This window comes from Carcharhinus amblyrhynchos, chromosome 3 (genome assembly GCF_965287045.1).
Source record: "Carcharhinus amblyrhynchos chromosome 3, sCarAmb.v2.hapA, whole genome shotgun sequence".
Taxonomy (NCBI): domain Eukaryota; kingdom Metazoa; phylum Chordata; class Chondrichthyes; order Carcharhiniformes; family Carcharhinidae; genus Carcharhinus; species Carcharhinus amblyrhynchos.
This window is the reverse complement of record NC_137326.1, coordinates 10,617,822-10,642,105: the sequence shown is the minus strand read 5'-3', so window position 1 is coordinate 10,642,105 and position 24,284 is coordinate 10,617,822. Positions and strand designations below refer to the sequence as shown.

General features: G+C 41.2%; 1 protein-coding gene across 3 annotated transcripts in view; it reads left to right on the top strand.

The window, feature by feature from the left end:
* The window catches only part of twf2 (twinfilin actin binding protein 2), a 103,508-nt gene that overhangs the window by 9,722 nt on the left and 69,502 nt on the right, over window positions 1–24,284 (top strand). For all 3 annotated transcript variants that reach the window (XM_080181369.1, XM_080181352.1, XM_080181361.1), the window contains exon 2: window positions 8,064–8,141. In XM_080181369.1, the coding sequence (XP_080037495.1) occupies window positions 8,064–8,141 (78 nt within the window). The remainder of the gene's footprint in view (window positions 1–8,063; window positions 8,142–24,284) is intronic.

Here is a 24,284-nt window from a genome sequence, read left to right as displayed (position 1 = left end):
ATCATCATAATTTCACATTACAGGTAAATATATGTCTATAATTTTTTTACTTGCCATTAATAAGATGGATAGGTTTGATTGTTGGAACATTAGCACTAAAGTTGGGAGAAATGGGTGTCACAGACTGTTTTCAACACATACGTGGACACCACTTAGATTTCATTCTAATGAATGCCAGAAGTTCCCTTTCACAAAGGTACGTACATTGTGGTGAACAGCATCAAAACCCTGACAGGTGAAGTTACTCTGGACCAAAATATCTGCTTTTCTTGAAACTCTTGAAATTCTATTAGTTGTGTATCAGAGAAATTTTCATGTTCTTTTACAGCCAACTCTTATGACTTGGAAATTGCAGGAAAATTTGAGAAGGCATAGCATATCCAGTTCCTTGTGTTGTCCATCAGGAACAATGGTGGACAAAATACTTACTTAACCTCTATACCAATTTGGTGATGTGTTGCTCAATGTCACCTTTAACATTACCGTGCAAAATTAGCTAGTTGTCAGGAATTCATGCAGACTTGGAAATATTTCAGTGTAATTTTCCTTCACGCACCGAGCCCAAAATTCCAGCTTTTTATTGTGGCCTCATTTCTTTTCCTGGACATTGAATATTGTTGTATGCTGTTGGATGTACAAATACATTTAGGTCATTTAGACAAAATATCTGAACCAAGTAGCCCAGACACAAGAGCCAGGATGTGGCATGCAGACTGGCAGAGAGGGGGAATGGGTGATCCGTGAAGTGTAACATCATCTCAGTGTGTGTAGAATCTGTGATCTGCCACAATAAACTAGCAAACGTCAGGGGCAAGTTTTTCACTTGTGATTATTTATCAAACTTCGCTGGATTCCGGGGAAGTGCCGGAAGATTGGAAAACGGCTAATGTTATGCTGCTGTTTAAAAAAGGTAGCAGGCAACAGATTGATGTGTTTGTTTTCTGTTTTGTTACATATGGCACAAAAAATGTATAGTCAGAGGATGAGTATTTATAGTTAACCATTCTCACAGCCCATGAGATGGGCCTCTTGGAGTATGAGCTCCCTGATACAGGTAACGATTGCCTGCTCAATCAAGAAGTCTCACTTGTGTATATTATGAGGAGTGTCAGGTCTACTGGCACTCTGGATTCTGACCTTTTTAGCTGAAGCACCCTTAAGAGTGGAATTGAGTTTGTAAATAAAGGGAATCTGTTGAAGGGACACTGGCCTCTCAGGAGTTATTTCAGGCAGGCAGGGTTCTTAGTGGTAAGTGCCTCCCTGCATATCAGCAATGCACCCACAATGTATTTGAGGCAATGTAAAACAGAAAATGCAGGAAAAAAACTCAGCAGGTCCAGCAGCACCTGTGGAGAGAGAAACAGAGTTAATGTTTTGCATCCATCTACCTTTTTAAGAGCTAACTAAAATGCTATGTGTTTTGAGAAAATGAAATGGAGGAGAGTGGGAAGAAGAACGACCTTGAGGTCTGGGTCCATAGGACTCTTAAATCGGCCTCGCAGGTGGAGGATGTGGTCAAGAAGGTCTATGGTGTACTAGCCTTCATTAATCAAGGGATTGAGTTTAGGAGTCAGGAGATAATGCTGCAACTTTATAAGACCCTTGTCAGACCCCACTTGGAGTACTGTGCACAGTTCTGGTTGCCTTACAAGATGATGAATGGGATGGATAGGATAGAGGTGGAGAGACTCTTCCCGCTCAAAAAAGACAGTAGGACTAGGGGGCACAGCCTCAAGATAAAGGGGGGGCGGTTTAGAACGGAGTTGAGGAGGAACTTCTTCACTCAAAGGGTGGTGAATCTCTGGAATTCTCTGCCCGTTGAAGTGGTGGAGGCTGCCTCGCTAAATATTTTTAAGAAGCGGGTTGATGGGTTTTTGATAAGAGAGGGGATTAAGGGTTATGGGGAGAGGGCGGGAAAGTGGAACTGAGCCACGACAGATCAGCCATGATCTTATTGAATGGCGGGGCAGGCTCGAAGGGCCAGATGGCCTACTCCTGCTCCTATTTCTTATGTTCTTATGTTCTTATGTAGAAGGATGTGGAAGCTATTGAAAGGGTGTAGAGGAGATTTACAAGGATGTTGCCTGGATAGGGTGGCATACTTATGAGGAGAGGTTGAGGGAGCTAGGTCTTTTCTCCCTGGAAAGACGAAGGATGAGCAGTGACCTGATAGAGGTTTATAAGATGTTGAGAGGTATCGATAGGGTGGATTCTCAGAGGCTGTTTTCCAGGGCTGAAATGGTCGCTATGAGAGGACACAGGTTTAAGGTGCTGGGTAGTAGGTACAGAGATGTCAGGGGCAAGTTTTTCACTTTCACAAACTTCGCTGGATTCCGGGGAAGTGCCGGAAGATTGGAAAACGGCTAATGTTACACTGCTCTAAAAAAGGTAGCAGGCAAAAGGCAGGGAATTATAGGCCAGTTAGTTTAACGTCTTGTTGGAAAAATGCTTGAATCCGTCATCAAAGAAGAAATAGCGAGGCACCTTGAGAAGAATTGTTTGATAGAGCAGATGCAGCACGGATTCGTTAAGGGGAAGTCGTGTTTGACAAATTTATTGGAATTCTATGAGGCTGTGACTAGTGCGGTAGACAGAGGGGAACCGGTGAATGTAGTGTTTCTCGATTTTCAAAAGGCGTTAGATAAGGTGCCGCACAAAAGGTTGCTTCAGAAGGTTAGGGGGCATGGAGTTGGGGGTAAGGTGTTAGCGTGGATAGAGGATTGGTTGCCTAATAGGAGGCAGAGAGTTGGTATCAATGGGTGCTATTCTGATTGGCAGTTGGTAACTAGTGGAGTGCCGCAGGGATCGGTGCTGGGGCCTCAGCTATTTACCATTTATATAGATGATCTGGAGGAGGGGGCTGAGTGTAGGGTGACGAAATTTGCTGATGACACAAAGATGAGTGGAAAAGCAAATTGTGCGGAGGGTGTGGAAAGTCTGCAGAGGGATCTGGATAGGCTAAGCGAGTGGGCGAGGACCTGGCAGATGGAGTACAATGTTAGCAAGTGTGAGGTTATCCACTTTGGCAAGAATAATAGTCGGAGGGATTACTATTTAAAGGGCGAAAAGCTGCAGCATGCTACGGTGCAGAGGGACCTGGGGGTCCTTGTGCATGAGTCGCAAAAACCCAGTCTGCAGGTGCAGTAGGTGATCAAGAAAGCAAATGGAATGCTGGCCTTTATAGCGAGGGGGATAGAATATAAAAGCAGAGAGGTCTTGCTGCAACTGTACAGGGCACTGGTGAGGCCACAGCTGGAGTACTGTGTGCAGTTTTCGTTGCTGCACTTGCGCAAGGATATTTTGGCCTTGGAGGGAGTGCAGAGGACGTTCACTAGGCTGATACCAGAGATGAGGGGGTTGGACTATGAAGAGAGATTAAATAGACTGGGTCTGAACTCGTTGGAGTTTCGAAGGATGAGGGGGGATCTATGGAGACATATAAGATAATGAAAGGGATGGACAGGGTAGAGGTAAAGAGATTCTTCCCACTCAGAAAGGACAGCAGGACTAGAGGGCACAGCCTCCAGATAAGGGAGGGGCAGTTTAGAACGGAGTTGAGGAGGGACTTCTTCACTCAAAGGGTGGTGAATCTCTGGAATTCTCTGCCCGTTGAAGTGGTGGAGGCTACCTCGCTAAATATATTTAAGACACGGGTAGATAGGTTTTTGGTAGGCAAGGGAATTAAGGGATATGGGGAGAAAGCAGGAAAGTGGAACTGAGCCACTTCAGATCAGCCATGATCTTATTGAATGGCGGGGCAGGCTCGAAGGACTAGATGGCCTACTCCTGCTCCTAATAAGAGAGAGAAAAAGGATAAAAAATACAAACTAACAAAGAAAACTATCACAAAATGGCAGCAGAGATTGCAATCTAAAATTGGTGAGCGAGTGTTGAATCCAGAAGATTGAAATGTCAGTTTGGAAGATGAGCTGCTGTTCTGCAAACTTACGTTGAGCTTCAGAATCGTATAGTAATTTTGGCCTATCGAGTCTGCACCAACCACAATCACATCTAAGCTCTATTTCCATAACCCCATTCATTTATCCTGCTCGTCCCCCTGACACTAAGGGGCAATTTAGCATGGCCAATCCACCCAACCTATGCTTTGGACTGTGGGAGGAAACCCATGCAGACACAGGGAGAATGTGAAAACTCCGCGCAACAGTGATCCAACCTGGGAATCGAAACAGGGTCCCTGGTGCTGTTAGGCAGAAGTGCTGACCATTGTGCCACCATGCAGCCCCTTCACTGGAACACTGCAGAAGGCCAAGGGAAGAAAGATCAGAGTAGGAATAAGGTGGAGAATTAAAATAACAGATGACAATAACAGAATACAAGCTCATGCTTGCAGACCGAACAGAGTTTTTCTGCAAATGGTTACCCAATTGCATTTGGTCTCCCCTCCCCAAGCAGAGGAAACCACATTGATTACAGTATATTAAACTGAAAGATGTACAAGTAAATTGCTGTTTCACCTGGAAGAATGTTTGGGACCTTGGAGAATGGTGAATCAGCGCTCAATTGGAGGAAGCTCTGAGGGGTGATGAGGGCACAGAATGTTCTTAGGGTGGGGGACTTCAATGTCCATCACTAAGAGTAGCTCAGTGGTACCACTGCTGACCAAGCTGGCTGAGTCTTGAAGGACACAGCTGCAAGACTGGTTCTATGGCAGGTGATGAGGTAATCAACAAGAGGAAAAAACGTACTTTGTCTCATCCTCACCAATTTACCTTTCACAGGTGCATCTGCCCACGACAATAGAGGTAGGATTGATTGCCACACAACCTCTTGGTTACAAATTCCCATCTTCACATCGAGGGTAACCTCCAACATGTGTGGTACTATCAACATGCCAAATGGGATAAATGTCAAGCAAATCTAGCAGCTCAAAGCTGAGCATCCATAAGGCACCGTGGGCCATCAGCAGCAGGAGAATTGTCTTCAACCACAGTCTGTAACCTATGGCCTGCTGTATCCTCCACTCTCCCATTACCATGAAGCCAGGGAATCAACTCTGGTTCAGTGAAGACTGCAGGAGGGCATGTGAGGAGCATCACCCGGCATACCTAAAAATAAGGTATCAACCTGGTGAAGCTGCAGCACATGATTTCTTGCATTCCAAACATTGGAAGTAGTATGCAGTGAAGTGAGAATGACTGTCCTTTACTTCAAGGCTGTATTTGGCTCGGTATAGTATCAAGGAGCTCTGAAGTCAGTGGAAATCAATGGGTGGCCCAGTGGTTAGCACTGTTGCCTCTCAGCGCCAGGGTCTTAGGTTCATTTCAGGCCTTGGGTCATTGTCTCTGTGGAGTTTGCACATTCTCCCCGTCTGTGCGTGGATTTTCTCCGAATGCTCTGGTTTCCTCCCACAGTCCAAACGTGCATGGGTTAGGTTGATTGGTCGTGCTAAGTTGATTCTAGTGTCAAGGCGCTTAGCAGGGTAAATGCTTGAGGTCGCAGGAATAGGGCTTGGTGGGATTGTGATCGGTGCTGACTCAATGGGTCGAATGGCCTCCTTCTGTACTGTAAGAATTCTATGATTCTATGAATCAGAGGTACATCTCTCTGCTGGTTGGAGTCATAGCTGGCACAAAAGAAGATGGTTTTAGCTATTTGAGGTTGATCATCTCAGTCCCAGGACATCACTGCAGGATTTCCTCAGAGTAATTGATGTCCAATGCCCAACCATCTTTAGCTGTTTCATCACTTATCTTCCCCCTCTCATAAGTTCAGAAGTCAGAACTTTTGCTGAATATCGATGAGACAACTGAACACTTAGAAAATGTCAACCAGATTGGACGTGGATTTATGAAAGGGAAATGTTGACAAACCAGTTGGAGTTTTTTGAGGACGTAACTAGTAGAACAGACAAAGGTGAACTAGTGGATGTGGTGTATTTGGATTTTCAGAAAACTTTTGATAAAGTCCCACACAACAGGTTAGTGTGAAAAATGAAAGAGCATTGGATTCAGGATTTAGCATGGATTGGGAATTGGTTAACAGACAGGAAGCAGAAAATAGCAATAAATGGGTATTTTTCAAAGTGGCTGGCAGTGACTGGTGGATTCCTGCAAGAATCAGTGCTAGGACCTCAGCTTTTCACAATATACATCAATGATTTAGACGAGGGAACCAAATGTAATATTTCCAAGTTGGCTGACAACACAAAACTTAGTGTGAATGTGAGTGGTGACGAGGATATTAAGAGGCTTCAAGGTGACAAGTTAAATAAGTGGGCAAATAAATGACAAATGCAGTATAATGGGAATAAATGTGAAGTTACCCACTTCAGATGCAGAATGGTCTATTCCTGCTCCTATTTTCTATGTTTCTATGCTGCACTGCAGCAACACCCCAAGGCAACTTTGACAGTACCTTCCAAACCACCAGCCTCCAACATCTAGAAGGACAAGTGCATGCAAACAACAACACCTGCAAGTTCCCCTCTAAGTCACAAAACATCCTGATTTGGAAATATATGTTCCTTCATGTTACTGGGTCAAAATCAGTGACACTCCCTTCCTAACAGGTGGTATAGTGGTTGGCACTGCTGCCTCAGTGCCAGGAACCCAAGTTTGATTCTGGCCTTGGGTGACTGTAAGTAGTTTGCATATTCTCCCTATGTCTGTGTGGGTTTCCTCTGGGTGCTCCTGTTTCCCCTCTCAGTCCAAAGATGTGTCAGTTAAGTGGATTGGCCATGCTAAATGGCCTCTTCTGATTAGGAAATCTAGAACAAGGGGACACACTTTCAGGATAAGAGACTGATCATTTAGGGCTGAAATGAGAAATTTCTTAGCTTGGATTGTAGGTACACCATCATTGAATATATTTAGGCCTGTGATAGACAGATTTTTGGTTCTTCAGGAAATCGAAGGATATGAGGAGAAGACAGAAAAGTAATGTTGAAGCCCAAGATCAGTCATAATTGTATTGAACAGTGGAGCAGACTCAATGGGCCGTTTGGTCTTCTCTTGCTCCTATTTATTATGTTCTTGTGCAGTGAAATAAAAATGCCTATTTATATCTCTGATTCATCAGTGGAAATTGTTTTTTTGAAAAGCCTTAACAACTTGGGAAGAAGACAAATAAATTGCCAGTCAGTGTTACATGATAACATTACTGGTTCAAAAGGTAATTTAAATCCCTGACGCACTCTGCCAGAATCTCGTCCCCCCACCACCCCTCCCCCCCAACCTTTAGTAACCCCAGTTCATCCAAAGCTCTGGTGTTTGTGACCTATCCCACACCATGTCCCATTCACACATCAGCCCCATGCTTACAGATCTACATTAGCTCACAGTCCCCCAAAGACTCAAATTTAAAATTCTCATCCTTCTGTTCAGATCACGTCAAGGCCACATCACTATCCATCATCATTCTGACCTCCAGTCTCACACCCCTTTTGAGAGCTCTGCATTCTTCTAATTCTGTCCTCTTGTATACCCAAAAATTTATTTGCCCAATCGTTGAGAGTCATCTTGGCTGTCTGCTCTGGAGTGCTTTCCCTAGCCTCTGTCTCAGTATCACCCTTTCCTTCTTTAAGACCTACCTTGAACCCTCTTCCTTGACCAAGCTTTAAGTTGTATTTCCTAATTTTTTTTTGTCTTGGTGTCAATTTTTATCTCTTTATCCTTCCATGAAGCACCTTGGATTTTTTTTTCAACCTGGAAAGTAGTATTTAAATGCAGGTTGTTGCAAGAGTTATGTTTCTTATGTTTTCTAATTAAAATAAAGAGAATCCTGAAAGAGCTGCATGCTGCACAGCTAGGTGAAATATATATATATATCATAAATGATCACTCAAGCTCTTCCATTGGCCTTGCCATTCCCAGCTAAATTTGGGGATTATGTTCACCCATGTTGGTGTCAGGTTCTGCTGATCACATGCACACACAGTATCTAATACTGGAGTCTTACAGAACATCAGTGCTTTCTGTGTACTTCACAGTTTCCACAACGCAGACTGACGTAGCATAGTACTCTCTGTCAAGCTTAGCTTGGTTGTCAAGTTTTGCTGCAGTTTGTGGAGTTTTGTTTAATCAACATGTTTCTGGTTCTCCTAGCCACCAGGGAATTGAAGGACTTCTTTGCAAAGGCCCGCAATGGATCTATTCGCATTATGAAGGTTATCATCAAAGATGGTAAGTTTTGTCTCAGACTGTGAGTTTTTATTTGTTATTCCTACTATACTGTGGTCAAATGTTCATTTGTAATTAAAATGGGGGTATGTGTATTCTTTGTGGAAAGAATCTGCACAGCTGCTATATTTATATAGACGGGGATATTGTATACAAAGTACAGTAAGAGACGGAGCTCGTGCTGAAGTTTTAAAAAAAAGCTACTGTGTTGGCCTTTGAGTCAAGTTTACAACAACAATAATGTATTTTTGAGTTGCATTTAACAGCAATTTAATATACATTTTTAAAGTGTGTCCCCCCCTCACCCCCTCCATTTCTCACTTATCAGACATTTTATATTACTCTTGCCTAAACCTTCAGTCTGCTGATAGCTTTTCACAGTTTTCCCGACTGGCTACTTTATGACACAGTATCTGTAAGTTTTCTCGCTCCACTGCAGAAACTCCTTTGAATCTTAAGTATGAAGTGAGCTTGTGACCCTCCATCCCCAGTTACATAAAATCTTGGTTACTCTAGAAGTTGTTGATTAACATGACTGGCTGAGACGAGAACCTGTATTCATATCTAGTAGACAGTTGGAATTGACATTGTCTCTGTAAATGTGTTTGAGCACTGTAACCCACACCCACGATAAGTTGCAGCTTACATGATAAAACTCTCACAATTAGACTATAAATGGAAACAAATGGTCAGTCTCATTTCAGATGGCTGATGTACCGGTGCAAGAGGGAATGTTGCTCTGACAATAATGTAAAGGCACATTGGATATGGTGCACAAAGGGTGGTTTAGCCAAGACCTGTCTAACTTATGTTAAATTTAGATTACGAATACTTGATCTGACATCCACAACGCAATCAACACAAAATATTTACTTTTAAAGAATACATCTGATTTCTTAAAGAACTTCATTTTCAAATGTTGCAATGCTCCCATTTAACACCCATTTTCTCTCGTTTTGTGATGGGGTTTGTGAGTTTTGATGATGATGAGGAGGAGTTCAGCAAATAAAATGGCAATTGAATTTAATATCTGGCGTATCATTATCCCTTATTACACCAGAAATCATAGAAGCAGAATTAAGTCCATCGAGTCTGCTCCGCCATTCAGTCATGGCTGATTTTTTTTTCATCCCCATTCTCCTGCCTTTTTCCCATAACCCCTGATCATATCAGGTACATGAAGGTCAAATTCTATTTGTTGACTTTTGAGGGAGGCGGGGTGTTGGAATTCATAGTTACTTGTCCTCGTCTTAAAAAGTTGTACCAAATGGTGTAACATATTTCCCACTGTGCTGTGCATGAAAAGTCAGGATGTGGATTTGCAATTTTCCAAACATTCAGATTGGATTGATCATGCACAGAACTGCTTACGATCAGCCACCTACCCAAATCGTCCTGGATTGCCTGTGCCATCACTTGGTGAGTAGAGTGGCATTGACAGATGCCCTAACTAGTTCATCAGTCTAAATTTCATCTAAGGGATTGTATAGTACAGGGCAAAGTCTAATAAGGAGGGAATCAAAGTCTGATATTTCTTGCTTTAAAATGTATTCCTCTCTTCTGTTCACTTATCTGGTCTGATATTTTTGATTTGTTTTATATACACATAACCTGGACAGATTATCTGATTATAACAGTCAGAATATTCTACAGGATTTTTTTTCATCAATGCCTAGCTTCTTGTTACGTAGAAAACATAGACTCAGAACAGAATGTGCTTCGCTGGGATTTATTTCCTGTATGGTGAAATGTCTGTATGAGGTAACTCAGAATTAGGTATGGGGGGGGAGCGGGGGAGATTGGGAGGAGAGGGTTGGGAAGGAGCGTGTGTGAATATATAGTGATGTCAGTCGACTTCAGCAACATGATGGGACCTGTCACTTTGCTCTGAAAGTGATGACAGCTGCAGGCTGTGCTTAAAATAGTGCATCCAGCCAATGGGTATGGCTGGACTGGACTCAGCTGATGGAACAACATCATGAGTTGCTGCAAAGAATGAAAACATGCTACTGGTACTGAAGATGTTACACTGTAAATATGAAAAGCATGGATAAAGTATCAGTTACAGATTTCCGTGCACATACAACATGTCATGGGATGCATCCAGAGACAGTTGTCTTGTTTAGTATCAAAATCTCTTCTTCACTATCATAATATTGTTCTCAGGAGTCCAGCATTTTGTGCACCCATCAGCTTGAAAATTCAGGGCTACGATATCATTTTGGCATCTCATCTTGTTGCCTCCATTATAAAGATGTGCAGGTTAGGTGGATTAGCCATGCTAACTTGTCCCTTAGTGTCCCAAGGTGTTAGGTTAGGGGGATTTGTGGGGTAAATGTGTAGGGTTACAGCGGTGGGACAGGGGTTGCACCTGGGTGGGATGTTTTGTCAGTCAGTGTAGACTTGATGAGCCAAATGGCCTCCTGCACTGTAGGTTTTTATGACTCTGTATACCTCTGGAACCTGTTATTGTCTACTGTTGTCTTGAAAATCTTCAGAGCTATTGACAGGGCCTGGAATGTTGGTGTAGCACCACCATGACATCTCGCCAAAACTGTGTTACTGGCTGTTTCTTCTTCTTCCATTGCTCTATCTATGTTGTATTTGCTGACTCATCCTTTGGCTCCTTATCCACAAATTCATTGATTCCTAAAGGTCCCAATTCTCTCATCACCAATCTCCAGTATATCCATCCTCTTTCTGATAGATTCACTCCAAATTCGTCATCTTATTTTGGATCAACAACCTTTTCAAAGTTTAACGCCTTTAGTCCTTTCATAATGCCATGGCAAAATCACAAGCCTGTAGCTTTCTCTGCACTCAGCAGCTGACCAGTCTGGTTCCTTTTGATGCTTCTGAGACATGGGACTGTGTGTGTGGTGGTAGGGTTATGTATAATCGGGTTGGTGCCCACCCCAACACATTCTTCTACACCCTTGAGCTCACCCCCTCATATGGGAACGAGGGAGTTATGGGGGGTTGTTGATGGGCTGGTGCCAAATTCAGCAGCCCGTCCACCATATTTAAGTAAATAATTGCAGGTTAATTAGGCTTATTCTCAAGCTAGTTGACCCCAATAATGTGCTGTCCATGTCTCTGAATGTTGGCTTGGGCAGTCAGGCAGAAGTGGGCAGCTAGTTATTTTAAACAAATTCTTCAGAGTAAAAAGGAGGGGGCGGGAGGTTCTATATGCAGGTTGTAGGATGTCTCCCCTTTCTTCCTACCTGCCTGCTGCTTTAAATCCATCACCTTTCCCAAGCCCCTGAACTAACTCTGTTTCCACTGTTACATCTGGCATAAATTATTGGGTGACCACAACTCAAGGGGGAGGGAGATGCGACTTGTTCCTTTTAACTTTTGTTTTCTGAACTCTCAATGCACCATTCTACACTTTCATCCTCTCCCTCACTTGGTCACTGTGTTGGATTACCATCAGTCCCAAGTGGCAAACTGTTCAAAATAGTAGAAGCACTTGTGATGCAAGGGAAAATGTAAGTTGGATCCAAAGTTGGCTCATTGATAAGGAGCACAGGTCAAAGTAATGCACTACAGGCATTTTTGTAGTTAGAGGTGTGTTTTTAGTAGAGATCTTCAGGTAATTGGTTCATTGTTGCTCATGGCATTTTCAATGATTTAAGCTAAAATGAAGGAGCATAATTAAGAAGTTTGCAGATGATGCAAAAAATTGACTGTGTGGTTGATGGTGAGGAAGAAAGCTGTGGACTGCAATGTCAGATAGGTAGAAAAGTAGCAAATGGAGTTCAGTCTGGCGAAATGTAAGGGATTGCATTTGGGAGAGCAGACAAGGCAAGGAAATGCACATTAAATTGTAGGATGCTGAGAAGAGAACAGAGGTACTTTGGAACCCTGAAGGTAGCAGGACAGGTACAGAAGTTGGCTCTGAAGGCATGCAGGCAACTTTATTGGTCAAGGCATAGATTATAAGAACAAGGAGGTTATGCTAGAATTGTACAAAATGTTAGTTAAGCTGGAGTAGTTTGTACAATTTTTGTCACCACGTTATAGAAAGAACGTGGTTCCACGAGAGAGGGTACAGAGAAGGTTTACAAGCAGGACTGGAGAATTTTAATCAGAAGGACAGATTAAATGGTCTGGAGTTGTTTTCTTTGGATCAGATGAAGCTGAGGGGAGATTTGAGTGAAGTCTATTAAATTATAAAGGACTTAAATGGACTGGAAGGACCTATTTCCCTTAGCAGATAAATCTATAAGTTGAATAGAAGTAAAGTAATTGGCCTTAGCCACCAGTCTAGAATGCAAAGAAATAAATATTTGTATTCATATAGTATCTTTCACAATCTCCAAACATTTCAAAGCACTTTACAACCAATGAAATATTGTTTGAAGTATAGTCATAGTGGTGCTGTTGGAAATGCAGCATGATGTGGATGTGCTGGCGTTGGACTGGGGTAAACACAGTAAAAAGTCTGACAACACCAGGTTTTAGTCCAACCGATTTATTTGATAGTAAACTCACAAGCTTTCAAGGGGACTCTCTCTTCGAAAGCTTGTGAGCTTACGAAATGCAGCAGCCAGTTTGCATGCAGCAAGCTCCCAGAAACAGCAATCTGATAATGAGTGGAGAATTTGTTTTAATGATATTGATTGAGGAATAAGTATTGAGCAGCACACCTGGATGAAATTCCCTGATGCTCTCCATATAGTGCCACAAAATCTTTTCATCCATCTGAAAGGGGTGATTGGGCCTCATCACAAAGTTGGCAACTCTGATAATGCAGCATTCCCTCACTTCTACACTCGTTGATCTTGGTAACTGGTCACGTGGTATCTTTTTATGCAATGTGCTGCCTGGAAGCTGGACAAAAAGTATTTCATTGTATTTAAATCTGATTTAGTTTCCATGATTGAGTGAACTTTGTCTACGTTCACCATAAAGGTTTTGGGCTCAGGTTTTCTAGTTTTGAATATGTAAGTATTCAATTAAATACTTGTTTAAATATCAGCCAGCTTTTCCTATTTGGATTTGAGAGAAATTGCCAAGAAATGCTATATTATTAAGCTGTGTGTTCACCCACTAGTTTGCATAACAGCACCAGCACCATATTAAACTGTGCACATCCACTAATCTAACAGCACCATGTTAAGCATTGTTTATCCATTGGTCTGTAACAGAACTATGCATTTGCTAACATCAACCATGACATACTTAATCTATGAAGAGAATCCACATTTTGTTGGTTGCATTGAGTGAGGTATCTAGTATTATAAGTTAAAAGTAAAGTTTATTTATTAGTCACAAGTAAGGCTTACATTAACACTGTAATGAAGTTACTGTGAAATTCCTCTAGTCGCCAAGCTCCAGTGCCTATTTGGGTCAATGCACCTAATCATTATGTGATCAAACGGAAAATAAAATATCTTTGTCTTACAGATTGGAAAACCAGACCGATCTGGTTTTTAATGGCATCCTCCCTGCACTTAATATTGGTGTCATTTCTGATAACAATCACAATACCACAGAAAGGCATTCAAAATTCTCTGAACTATAACTAAAGCTTGGGCTTTAAAGCACGCACAAAATTCTCTGAGTTCTTTTTACCTAGATGGTAACTAGGATACTATAAAATTGGGAAATTCTAATTTTAGTCACAGTCTCACGGGGGAAAATGGGCATGAATTTTGGAACAACATCAAGTTCAGAACTCACCAATCAGGTTACCTACTCACCACATCAGTGAAACAGCCATTATCAGAGTCAGAAATGATATCCAATCCAATGATCCAAATATGCAATTTCTAAGTAAATGTATATAAAATTTATTTATTTAGTGTCACAAGTAGGCTTACATTAACACTGCAATGAAGTTATTATGAAAATCCCCTTGTTGCTACACTCCAGCGCCTGTTTTGAGTACACTGAGGGAGAATTTAGCATGGCTAACGCACCTAACCAGCATGTCTTTCAGACTGTAGGTGGAACACTGGGAAGAAACCCACGTAGACACGGGGAGAACATGCAGACTCCGCACAGAATAATCCAAACTGGGAATTGAATCTGGGTCTCTGGTGCTGTGAGGCAGCAGTGCTAACCACTGTGCCACCATGCTGCCCAAAATAAGATATTGATTCACTAAATTCAACTGTATATAGTATATAACAACCATATTATCAGCTTTTAATGAAAGGTATACTTTGAATATACTGGCTTCTGATGCCAGATTTTGGATAGCTCCTGGTTCCACTCCAATGAGATTTCATTAGTTGAGGCTATTTGTCTTGGTCTTGTGCCTGCAGAAAGCATTGGAAAATGTTAATGTGCATGAGCAGTTAACATCATGTTGAATTCATAGAACCATTGAATCATAGAATCCCCACAGTGCAGAAGGAGGCCATTCGACCTATCAAGCCTGCACCGACAACAATTCCACTCAGGCCCTATTGCCATAATCCCACCTATTTACCCTGCTAGTGTCCCTGACACTAAGGAGCAATTTAGCATGGCCAATCAACACAACCTGGACTGTTAGAGATTATATAGAACATAGAACATTACAGCGCAGAACAGGCCCTTCGGCCCACGATGTTGCGCCGACCAGTTTTTTTAAAAAAAAAACACTGACCCACTAATCTAAACCAATCCCTTTTCGTCCATAAACCTATCCATAGATCTCTTAAACGCCCCCAAACTAGGCGCATTTACAACCGCAGCAGGCAGGGCATTCCAATCCCTCACCACCCTCTGGGTAAAGAACCTACCCCTGACATCCGTCCTATAACTACCACCCCTTAATTTAAAGCCATGCCCCCTCGTGCTAGCATTCTCCATCCGAGGAAAAAGGCTATCACTATCCACCCTATCTAAACCTCTAATAATCTTATATGTTTCAATAAGATCCCCTCTTAGCCTCCTTCTTTCCAGCGAAAACAACCCCAAATCCCTCAGTCTCTCCTCATATGACCTCCCCTCCATACCAGGCAACATCCTGGTAAACCTCCTCTGCACCCTCTCCAAAGCCTCAACATCCTTCCTGTAATGTGGGGACCAGAACTGCACACAGTACTCCAAGTGCGGCCGCACCAGAGTTGTGTACAGTTGCAACATGACGCTGCGACTCCTAAATTCAATCCCCCTACCAATAAACGCCAAGACACCGTATGCCTTCTTAACTACCTTATCTACTTGATTCCCAACCTTCAGGGATCTATGTACACATACACGTAGATCCCTCTGCTCCTCCACACTATTCAAAGTCCTCCCGTTAGCCCTATACTGAACACATCTGTTACTCCTACCGAAATGAATTACCTCACACTTCTCCACATTAAACTCCATCCGCCACCTCGCGGCCCAGCTCTGCAACCTGTCTAAGTCACCCTGCAAACTATGACACCCTTCCTCACAGTCTACCACACCACCGACTTTGGTGTCATCAGCAAACGTACTAATCCACCCAACTATACCCTCATCCAGATCATTAATAAAAATTACAAACAGCAGTGGCCCCAAAACAGATCCCCTGATTTGGAAACAAATGAAACACAATGAAAAACTGGTTTCCTTTATACCTGTTCACTTTGGTTTTGAAGATTTCGGTGGTAGTTAGTTGCATATGAAGGACCACAAAATTTCAAAGTCAGCTTGTTTGTGACTTGCTAGTTCAGCAGTTTAGCCTTCTAAGGTTATTTGTAAGGAGGGCATGATTCCAACTGTGTTTGAGATGGGCAAGTTCTAATGAGAACAATCTGTTTCTTTCTTTGAACAAGCTCTTCTAAAATGGCGGTCATTTTCAAAAAAATGATAAAGGTCAGATTAATTCTTCCTCTTGTATCTTATGCTGATGATCCAAATTTGTGAACTTGTAGCAGAACCTCAGGACTTGAACACACACAAGTAGGTAGTTGTTCCAATTGGATTTCAGGGTTAAACTTGAGTCTCTTTCTTGTCTGATCATTAATATTTCTCTGGTACTCCTCAATCTTCTCTGCTCTAAGGAGAACAATTCCAACTTCTCAAACCTCTCCACGTAACTGAATTATTTCATTCCTTGTATCTCTTCTGTATGCTGTCCAAAGCTTTGACATCCTTCCTATGTCTTGCTCAGAATTGAACATATTATCCGTACTCAATTGCACCTTAAATATTGTTGTTATAAATGTTTAGAATAACTTTCTTGCTTTTCTACTCCATGCCTAAAGATTCTATGTGTTTCTTAACTTTTAAGTTTTAGTTTGTTTATTAGTGTCAAGTAGGCTTACATTAGCACTGCAATGAAGTTACTGTGAAAATCTCCTAGTCACCACACTCCTGTGCCTGATCGAGTATGTTGAGGGAAAATTTAGCATGTCCAATGCATCTAACCAGCACAGCTTTCGGATTCAATTAAATATTTGTTTAAATATTTTTAACTTAATCAAACATTCACAGCAGCTTCTGACAAAAACCTGTCAGTTCATTAATTTAAATTGTATACATATAAATGAAACAGTGATAATCTCCTGAAGGTTCAGGAATTTTTAGATACTCTTTTAGGCAATTGACTTTAAAGTTTATGCTTACAACAAGCTGACAACAGCTTTCCCAAGCAAGTTCTTGTTACCGTGTGGAATCTGTTTTCTATAATTTTGAAATGCAGCCTGTCTGGACCTAAGATGGTGATATAGAATTTGCTTTGACGTCTGGTTATGGTGATGATGATGTGCTGCTAACATGTCAAATCTCGAGACAAGAAGGTGAACAGGCGATCAGTTACTTTGCCTTGCAAGCAGTCACTATTTAAAAAAAAATGATGGCAATTGATACTCAAGCAACCTGATAGAATTGTAGAATGATACAACATGGAAGGTGGCCATTCAGCCTCTGAAGCTAATTTGATGGAGGTGACCAATTGATTCCACTCCCCTGCTTCATCCCCATAGCCTTATAATCTTTCTTTCCTTGTAAAATTTATTCAGTTTCCCCTTTCAAAGGTTACTATTGAATCTGCTTCCACCACTCTTTCAGGCAATGCCTTCCAAATCACAACTTGCTGTGTCTGCCACGAGAAATAGCTTCTCCATATTCACTCTACCAAATCCATTCATAATTTTATACACCTCTATCAAATCTCCTTTTAATCTTTGTTAGGGTGCCAGATCAAAAACCCCAAGGTATATTGTGAAGTCAGACTAGATCCCAACAATTTTCTGTTTCGGCATAAATGTGAGGAAAGGATGTTTTACACTTGGAGTAATTCCACTGACAAATTAGGGATCTTGTTAATAGAGCATGCTTTATTCATAAAACAGTTTAAGAATAACCTCTAACAAAATGAAACAGTTTAATAATTCAAATTGAAACAGTTTAAACAGTTCTTAACTATTTAACAATGTTTAATTGTGAAAGGAAACAACTCTTAACTTATTTCTATTCAATTCCACTTCAGCAATATTTATCTTACAAACTTAAACCCCACTTTTAAAAATAGTTAGCAAATCCAGGTGTACTTGCTTTAAGTTTTGTTAACACTGCTCTGCATTAAATTTTATCTGCCATATTTATCTGTCCATTTCAGAAGTTCCTGTGCTCCTGAAGTCTGTTATCATTTGCCTCATTGTTTGCAACATGTGCCTGTTTAGTTTCATATGTTGTCATTTTCAATTGTGCCTGTATATCTAAATCCAGATCTTTAAAATATATATATGTAATATTGAAAAGAGCAGTGATCTTAATAGCAACAATGGGAATGCCACTGACAATAGCCAATTTTGTGTCTATGCTGCCACTGTTCCATTACTCATGGGCTTTAATTTTTCCAACAACCCAATTCTGTGGTATTGGTCAAACACCATTAGAAAGTCCATATACGCAAAATAGAGTTTTAAAGTTTATTTATTAGTGCCACAAGTCAGCTTACATTAACACTGCAGTAAGGTTACTATGAAAATCCCTTAGTTGCCACACTCTGGTGCCTGTCCAGGTACACTGAATGGGAATTTAGCATGGCCAATGCAGTCTTTCAGACTGTGGGAGGAAACTGGAGCACCCGGAGGAAACCTACACAGACACGGAGAATGTGCAGACTCCGCGCAGACAGTAACCCAAGCTGGGAATCAGTGTGTAGATTTGGTCATCGCACTTACGCAAGGATATTTTGGCCTTGGAGGGAGTGCAGAGGAGGTTTACTAGGCTGATACCGGAGTTGAGGGCGTTGAACTATGAGGAGAGGCCGAATAAACTAGGCTTGTACTCGTTAGTGTTTAGAAGAATGAGGGGAGATCTCATTGAGACGTATAAGATGATGAATGGGATGGATAGGATAGAGGTGGAGAGGCTCTTCCTGCTCAGAAAGGACAGTAGGACTAGAGGGCACAGCCCCAAGATAGGGGGGGGGCGGTTTACAACGGAGTTGAGGAGGAACTTCTTCACTCAAAGGGTGGTGAATCTCTGGAATTCTCTGCCCGTTGAAGTGGTGGAGGCTGCCTCGCTAAATATATTTAAGACGCGGGTAGATAGGTTTTTGATAGGCAAGGGGATTAAGGGTTATGGGGAGAAGGCGGGAAAGTGGAACTGAGCCACAACAGATCAGCCATGATCTTATTGAATGGCGGGGCAGGCTCGAAGGGCTAGATGGCCTACTCCTGCTCCTATTTCTTATGTTCTTATGAATCGAAACCGCGACCCCGGTGCTGTGAGGCAGCAGTGCTAAGCACTGTGCCATTGTATCATCAGCCATCTCCATTAATTCTTCAAGGAATTAGATCAAGTTAGTGAAATTTATTAGCCCATATCTTGCCACATGCCAATTAACTTTGTCCCACGTTGTTGTATTTCCCAACACAAATATTGGGCTGACTGTTGTTAATAGATTCACTCCCTCCACTTTTCTAAACAATTCATATAGTTGAAACCTCCAAGTACATGCAAATACTTTGAAAGGGGAAAATACTTCTTTGATCCAAAGGTTCCACCTCTTTCGCTTGGGCAGTTCCTCGGGATCGAGACTGTCTTGCTTCCATTCTGATTCCTTGGGTTCAGAGATGGCTGATTAGTCCTGGAGTAACTTGCAGACTTTGTCACTTGTAGGACAGGTGGTGTTTAAAGAGTTGGCTAGGTGGCCATTATTGACAAATATATTTATAACACACAGCCCATCTCGCTTAATAAATAATGGTAGCTGGTAACTGACATTTTAAAAAGCAGATGATATATTTGGTCTCTAATGCCTTGACTTTGCCTCTACACATCCCTGACAAAATCTGTTGATGTGTTTAGTACCTTTCTGAATGAGTCCTCTCTGTCTTAGTCAGTTGAGTCGACTTGGATGTTTGACCTCTTCAGCAATAGTTTGAGGGCATCCACCATTGGATGGTGAACATTCTTGCTAATCATTTTAAAATTAGGTATGCAATTGCCAGAGTGATAATGGAGGTAGTTTCCTTCCCCTTTACTTCATTCAAATAAGCATGCTTCTTCTCCCATTTCACCAATTGGTTCATACTGATCCTTTTTTTTTCTCTCCAGTTCATGTTTTCTCCTCTTCTTTCTCGAAAGCAAACAGGCATTCTTTCTGACAACACCCCCTTCTCAAACCCCTTGCTTTTTCTTTCACCTCCTTCCAGTTCATGGTGGGAATTTCTCCCACCCACTCAGTTCAGCCTCGCCATTTTCAATCTAGTGCCACATCCAACACCTATCATCTGCAGTCTTGGGAATACCACTGTATGGTGTGAGGGGGAACTCCTAATTTCCTGAGAATTCCCACTTTGTTCAATTAGAAAGCTGCAACAGATCATGACAACTGGTGAGCTGTGCTAGGGGTTCTGTTAAAAGTAGGTAGTGGAAACAATGTTGAGAGATGGAGCAAGGATCAAAACTGATTTCAATCCACCAACCCCAAATTGTCAGTAAAATACAACTGTTGACATGCTCAGCAATGTATTTCAATCTCCAATGATTCCAAAAGAAATTATGGATGGAATCTGACCAAAAATGGCAGTGTTGTTTCAGGCAAGAAAACTGGCATGTTTCTCTGGAGAGAAACAGGCCACTTTCTCTCCACATCTCACAACACTGCTTAAAAAAAAATCAAGGGGACCTCATGCAGGGACATGGGTCCTCAACATGCCGGCAAAACCTAGCTGCACTGAGATCAGGGTGCAATCTTTAAAGGAAGCCCTTGTCAGAACAGCAATAAATCTCCCTCTCAGCCCACCCGGAGACCCCCGCTTCCTCCCCCCAAATCAGAGCCCTGGCCCACCTCCACATATGAAAAGGCCCCACTCCCATGAGGCTCCCACTGGGGTCAGCCTCTGGCACTGCCCCTTGACACAGGTTGGCACTACGAGGATAGTACTCTGCAGTATTCTCCAATCTTGTTCATTCCTGCCCCGCTGCAAGCAAAAATGGGGAATTTGGCACTCCAGCTAAAACTCCATTTACTTCAATGGCACCAGAGAATCCCAGCCACGGGCAAGGTTGGGGGTTTTCAGTTTATATGTTGAATGATAAACCTTCATTGAAGAAGTTAGAACATGAGCTATAAAGTAATTTCACAATATAATGCATGCAAATGGGTTAGTAGTTTACATTATCTTAAATATTAAATGTTTTATCTCAATTGTTTATTGATGTATGAACATAAATGTTATTTTTGATTTAAGTTGGCTAGCAAGAATATGCATAATATATAGCTGCACACAAACTATATTAATATAATTTTCACCAATTCTTACTAGTATTTAAAATGCGCTACGGGTGTTTGGAAAGGATCCAACTTCATTGTAGATGCAATCCTAACTAATCCCTCTTTTAGAAGAATATAAAAAGTGAAGCACGTTGTTAGGAAGGGTCAATTAGATAACAGCCTAAATACTAAAACAGGAAAATCCATCAAAATTTTAAAAAAGCAAATATTTCTTCATGCAGCAAGCAGATTCACTAAATTACATGTAGCAACAACTGAAACAATTTTATTCTAGTGCAAACCATTGAAATGATAAACTCTAGACAGTCTTGTCTATACCTTGTTGTTCTACCAGTTTGATTCCTATACTCGCTCTCTAACTACTAATTCACCTTTAAACTGCTGACAAAAAGCATTAAGCAAGCTAATGATATAGTATAGAACCTCTTCTAATGAGAGGTTGTTAGACTTCTCAGTATTTCTAAACAAAGGTTAATCTCCTAAAATTCCCTTCTGCAGTTTAAATCTTCCTGAAATCAAAATAGCCTTCCATTGTAGGCTGTGCTGCTTTTTAGTTAACATGCAGAATTATTTAAGACATCATTATTATATCAATCATTGCTCATGTTTCAGAAGGCTCCTGTAAATTTCTTAGTAGGTAAGAGCTTTGCTGTGTACATATACTGGGATCCTGCAATGTAATCTGAACTCTGCAGATCATATTCACATGGATAATTAGTGAAGCTTCCCTCAACAGACTGCCTGAGTATACGAGGGAAGCTGCACACACTATATTTTTTTGGTAGCGGGGAAGGGAAGAGGTTGCCTATCTTTGCATGTGCACACATTGCAGAGGGGTGTCGAATTATTTTTATACCGTGACAGCAGCTGATAGGGAGTTTTGCAGGGTGGCTTCAGTGCACAATATAGGGAGGGATTTGGTGAGTGCTATGTGGGATTTGTCATGCATCCTAATTAGTATTGAGGTAAAAACATTTACTAAGATTATTCATTTTAATGCCAGATCTGATTTTACACATACTATTGATATCATGTTGAGTCCTTTGTTCCCAATTTAATCTTTCCTGATTCAAATCTGTATTGTAGTTATCTTGCATCTAACAAGACTGTTATTTCTAAATCTTTTGGCTTTTACCAGATATGTCTGTTGTGTTCAAATTAAAGCCCACTCAGCCCTCAATTACTCCAAGTCGCCATGTACAATATCTGGTATTGTAGTTTTACATAGTGGTGTAAAAGAAACTCTTTTACAGTATTTAGTTTTCTGAACATGACCCATGATGTCATTGGCTTTGGCTAGTTGAAAGATAACCCTACCAGACCAGAATTTAGGTATAAATTATTGAACAAACTTTTTGAGCTATTCGCTATGAAGTGCCAAAGTGCAATATAAAAGCTTGCTATGTTTTAACAGAAGCTTTAATTCACTCCTTCCTCTGGTTCAAAAATAACAATAGATACAGGATTTCATTAACCCTACTGGCAATGCTAATCTTGGTCCGAAATCCATATCTTAACACTTAAGCATTGCAAATACCTTTTCTTAACGGAACTACCTTCACAAAAGCTGTGGCCTGATGAATCACGAATAGCTGTCTAACAGGTAGATTACATCAGATAGACCTTTGTATGGTCATGGAGCTGTAAACCAACTGTCCGCAGTCCTAGAACCATTGTGACGTGATGATGTTTATGGATCAATAATCCTAAAAATTGGGTGGGACATATACCAGGCATTAGATGGACAACCACCTGTTTCATTACTTGTGCTGAAGTTGAAAGTCAACCCTTATTGGACTTCTTATTGGACTTATAGGGCAGCACAGTGGTTAGCACTGCTGCCTCTCAGTGCCATGGACACGGGTTCAGTTCCTGGCTTGGGTCACTGTCTGTGCGGAGTCTGCATGTGTTTCCTCCTAGTACTCTGGTTTCTTCCCACAGTCGAAAAGACGTGCTGGTTAAGTGAATTAGCCATGCTAAATTCTCCCTCAGTGCACCCGAACAGGCGCTGGAGTGTAGCAACTGGGGATTTTCACAGTAACTTCATTGCAGTGTGAATGTAACCTATTTGTGGCACGAATAAATAAGCTTTACTTTTACTTCTCGCTATCACAATAAGTGGGTCACTTCAGTTTCAGTCTTTCATCTTGTTTAAAAAGTAAATTCAAATATATATGAATCTATACTTGTATAAGGTGGCCCAGAATTTAAAATGCACAGGATGCCAGCTGATCAGGGATCACATTTCCTCATTTCTAGTGACCCAAAATCAAATGCTGTTTTCATACCTGGAACATTTGGGATCTCATCCAGATTGTTTTCCATTTATACACATACCCACCCCCATGATTTTTCTATCCACTGGAATGTATAAGAGAAAGATTATCAAAGTGGAAAAACTCGACTCTTCCTTTGTTGAACAACTATGTCAATTACTTTTCGACAAAGCCAATAGTGCTTATTTGGTTTTATATCTTTCTTTAACGATTTTGTCCTCAATGTATTTCCCAAACAAGAACAGCAGTCTCTGCCTCCTGGTGTTGAGTGTACGTCTTCAACAAGATTGACAGTTGTAGTAAGATGAATTAGATGTGGCCAGTTACTGCTATGGACAGAAAATAAAACATAGACTTGCTTATGATTTGAAATCTGGTTAAAATCTCCTATTTTTCATGACACACAACTGCAGTCAATTTTGCTACACATCTGAAGGTGAACAGCAGATGTTTTCAAGGTGATCTGTCCTCATTTTTAAATCCTTTTCTGATTCAGATCAAATTTATCCTTTAGATGCTGTCTCTTGCCATTCTTAGTGGTATATATGACATATTGTGGGATAAAGTTAGAGAGAACCCAGCAAAAAGCAATAAAATATTAATTTAGAGAAAGCATTAGTTAGTTTCCTCTTTGATCTGCCCTCAGGGAAGGTCAAATTTGCTATGATCGATTCTAATTTCTGTATTTGGATTCCTCACACTTCATGTCTCGTATTACATTAACTTATAGACATCAGCAACTGGAGATTTAAATTGAACCGTTTGCATCAGTTCAAACCCATTACTTCATAGCCAGCTTTAAACATGCATTACACTAGTTTTGTTTTGAGGGAGAGAGAACACTGATATTATTTTCATTCCTTTATACATACCACGCCTTCCACACACCTGACGAAGGAACACTGTTTCCAAAAGCTTGTGGGATTACTATCAAATAAACTGGTTGGACTTAAACCTGGTTTTGTGAGACTTCTTACTTTTAAACATTGACATGGAGTTAATTGTTCCATAGCATTCTTTTTAGTTATGCATCTAGGGCACTGATGTGGTGACATGATATCAGTACATTGATATTATTCTGTAACTGAGAAGCAGAATTTGTTTGTTGGATCACGTTTGTGTTTGGCACATGAAAACATTGTGCTGTGAATAAAAAGCTAATCTAAATCTATTCTCTGGTCATCATTCCGTTGAAACTTAAGTGGT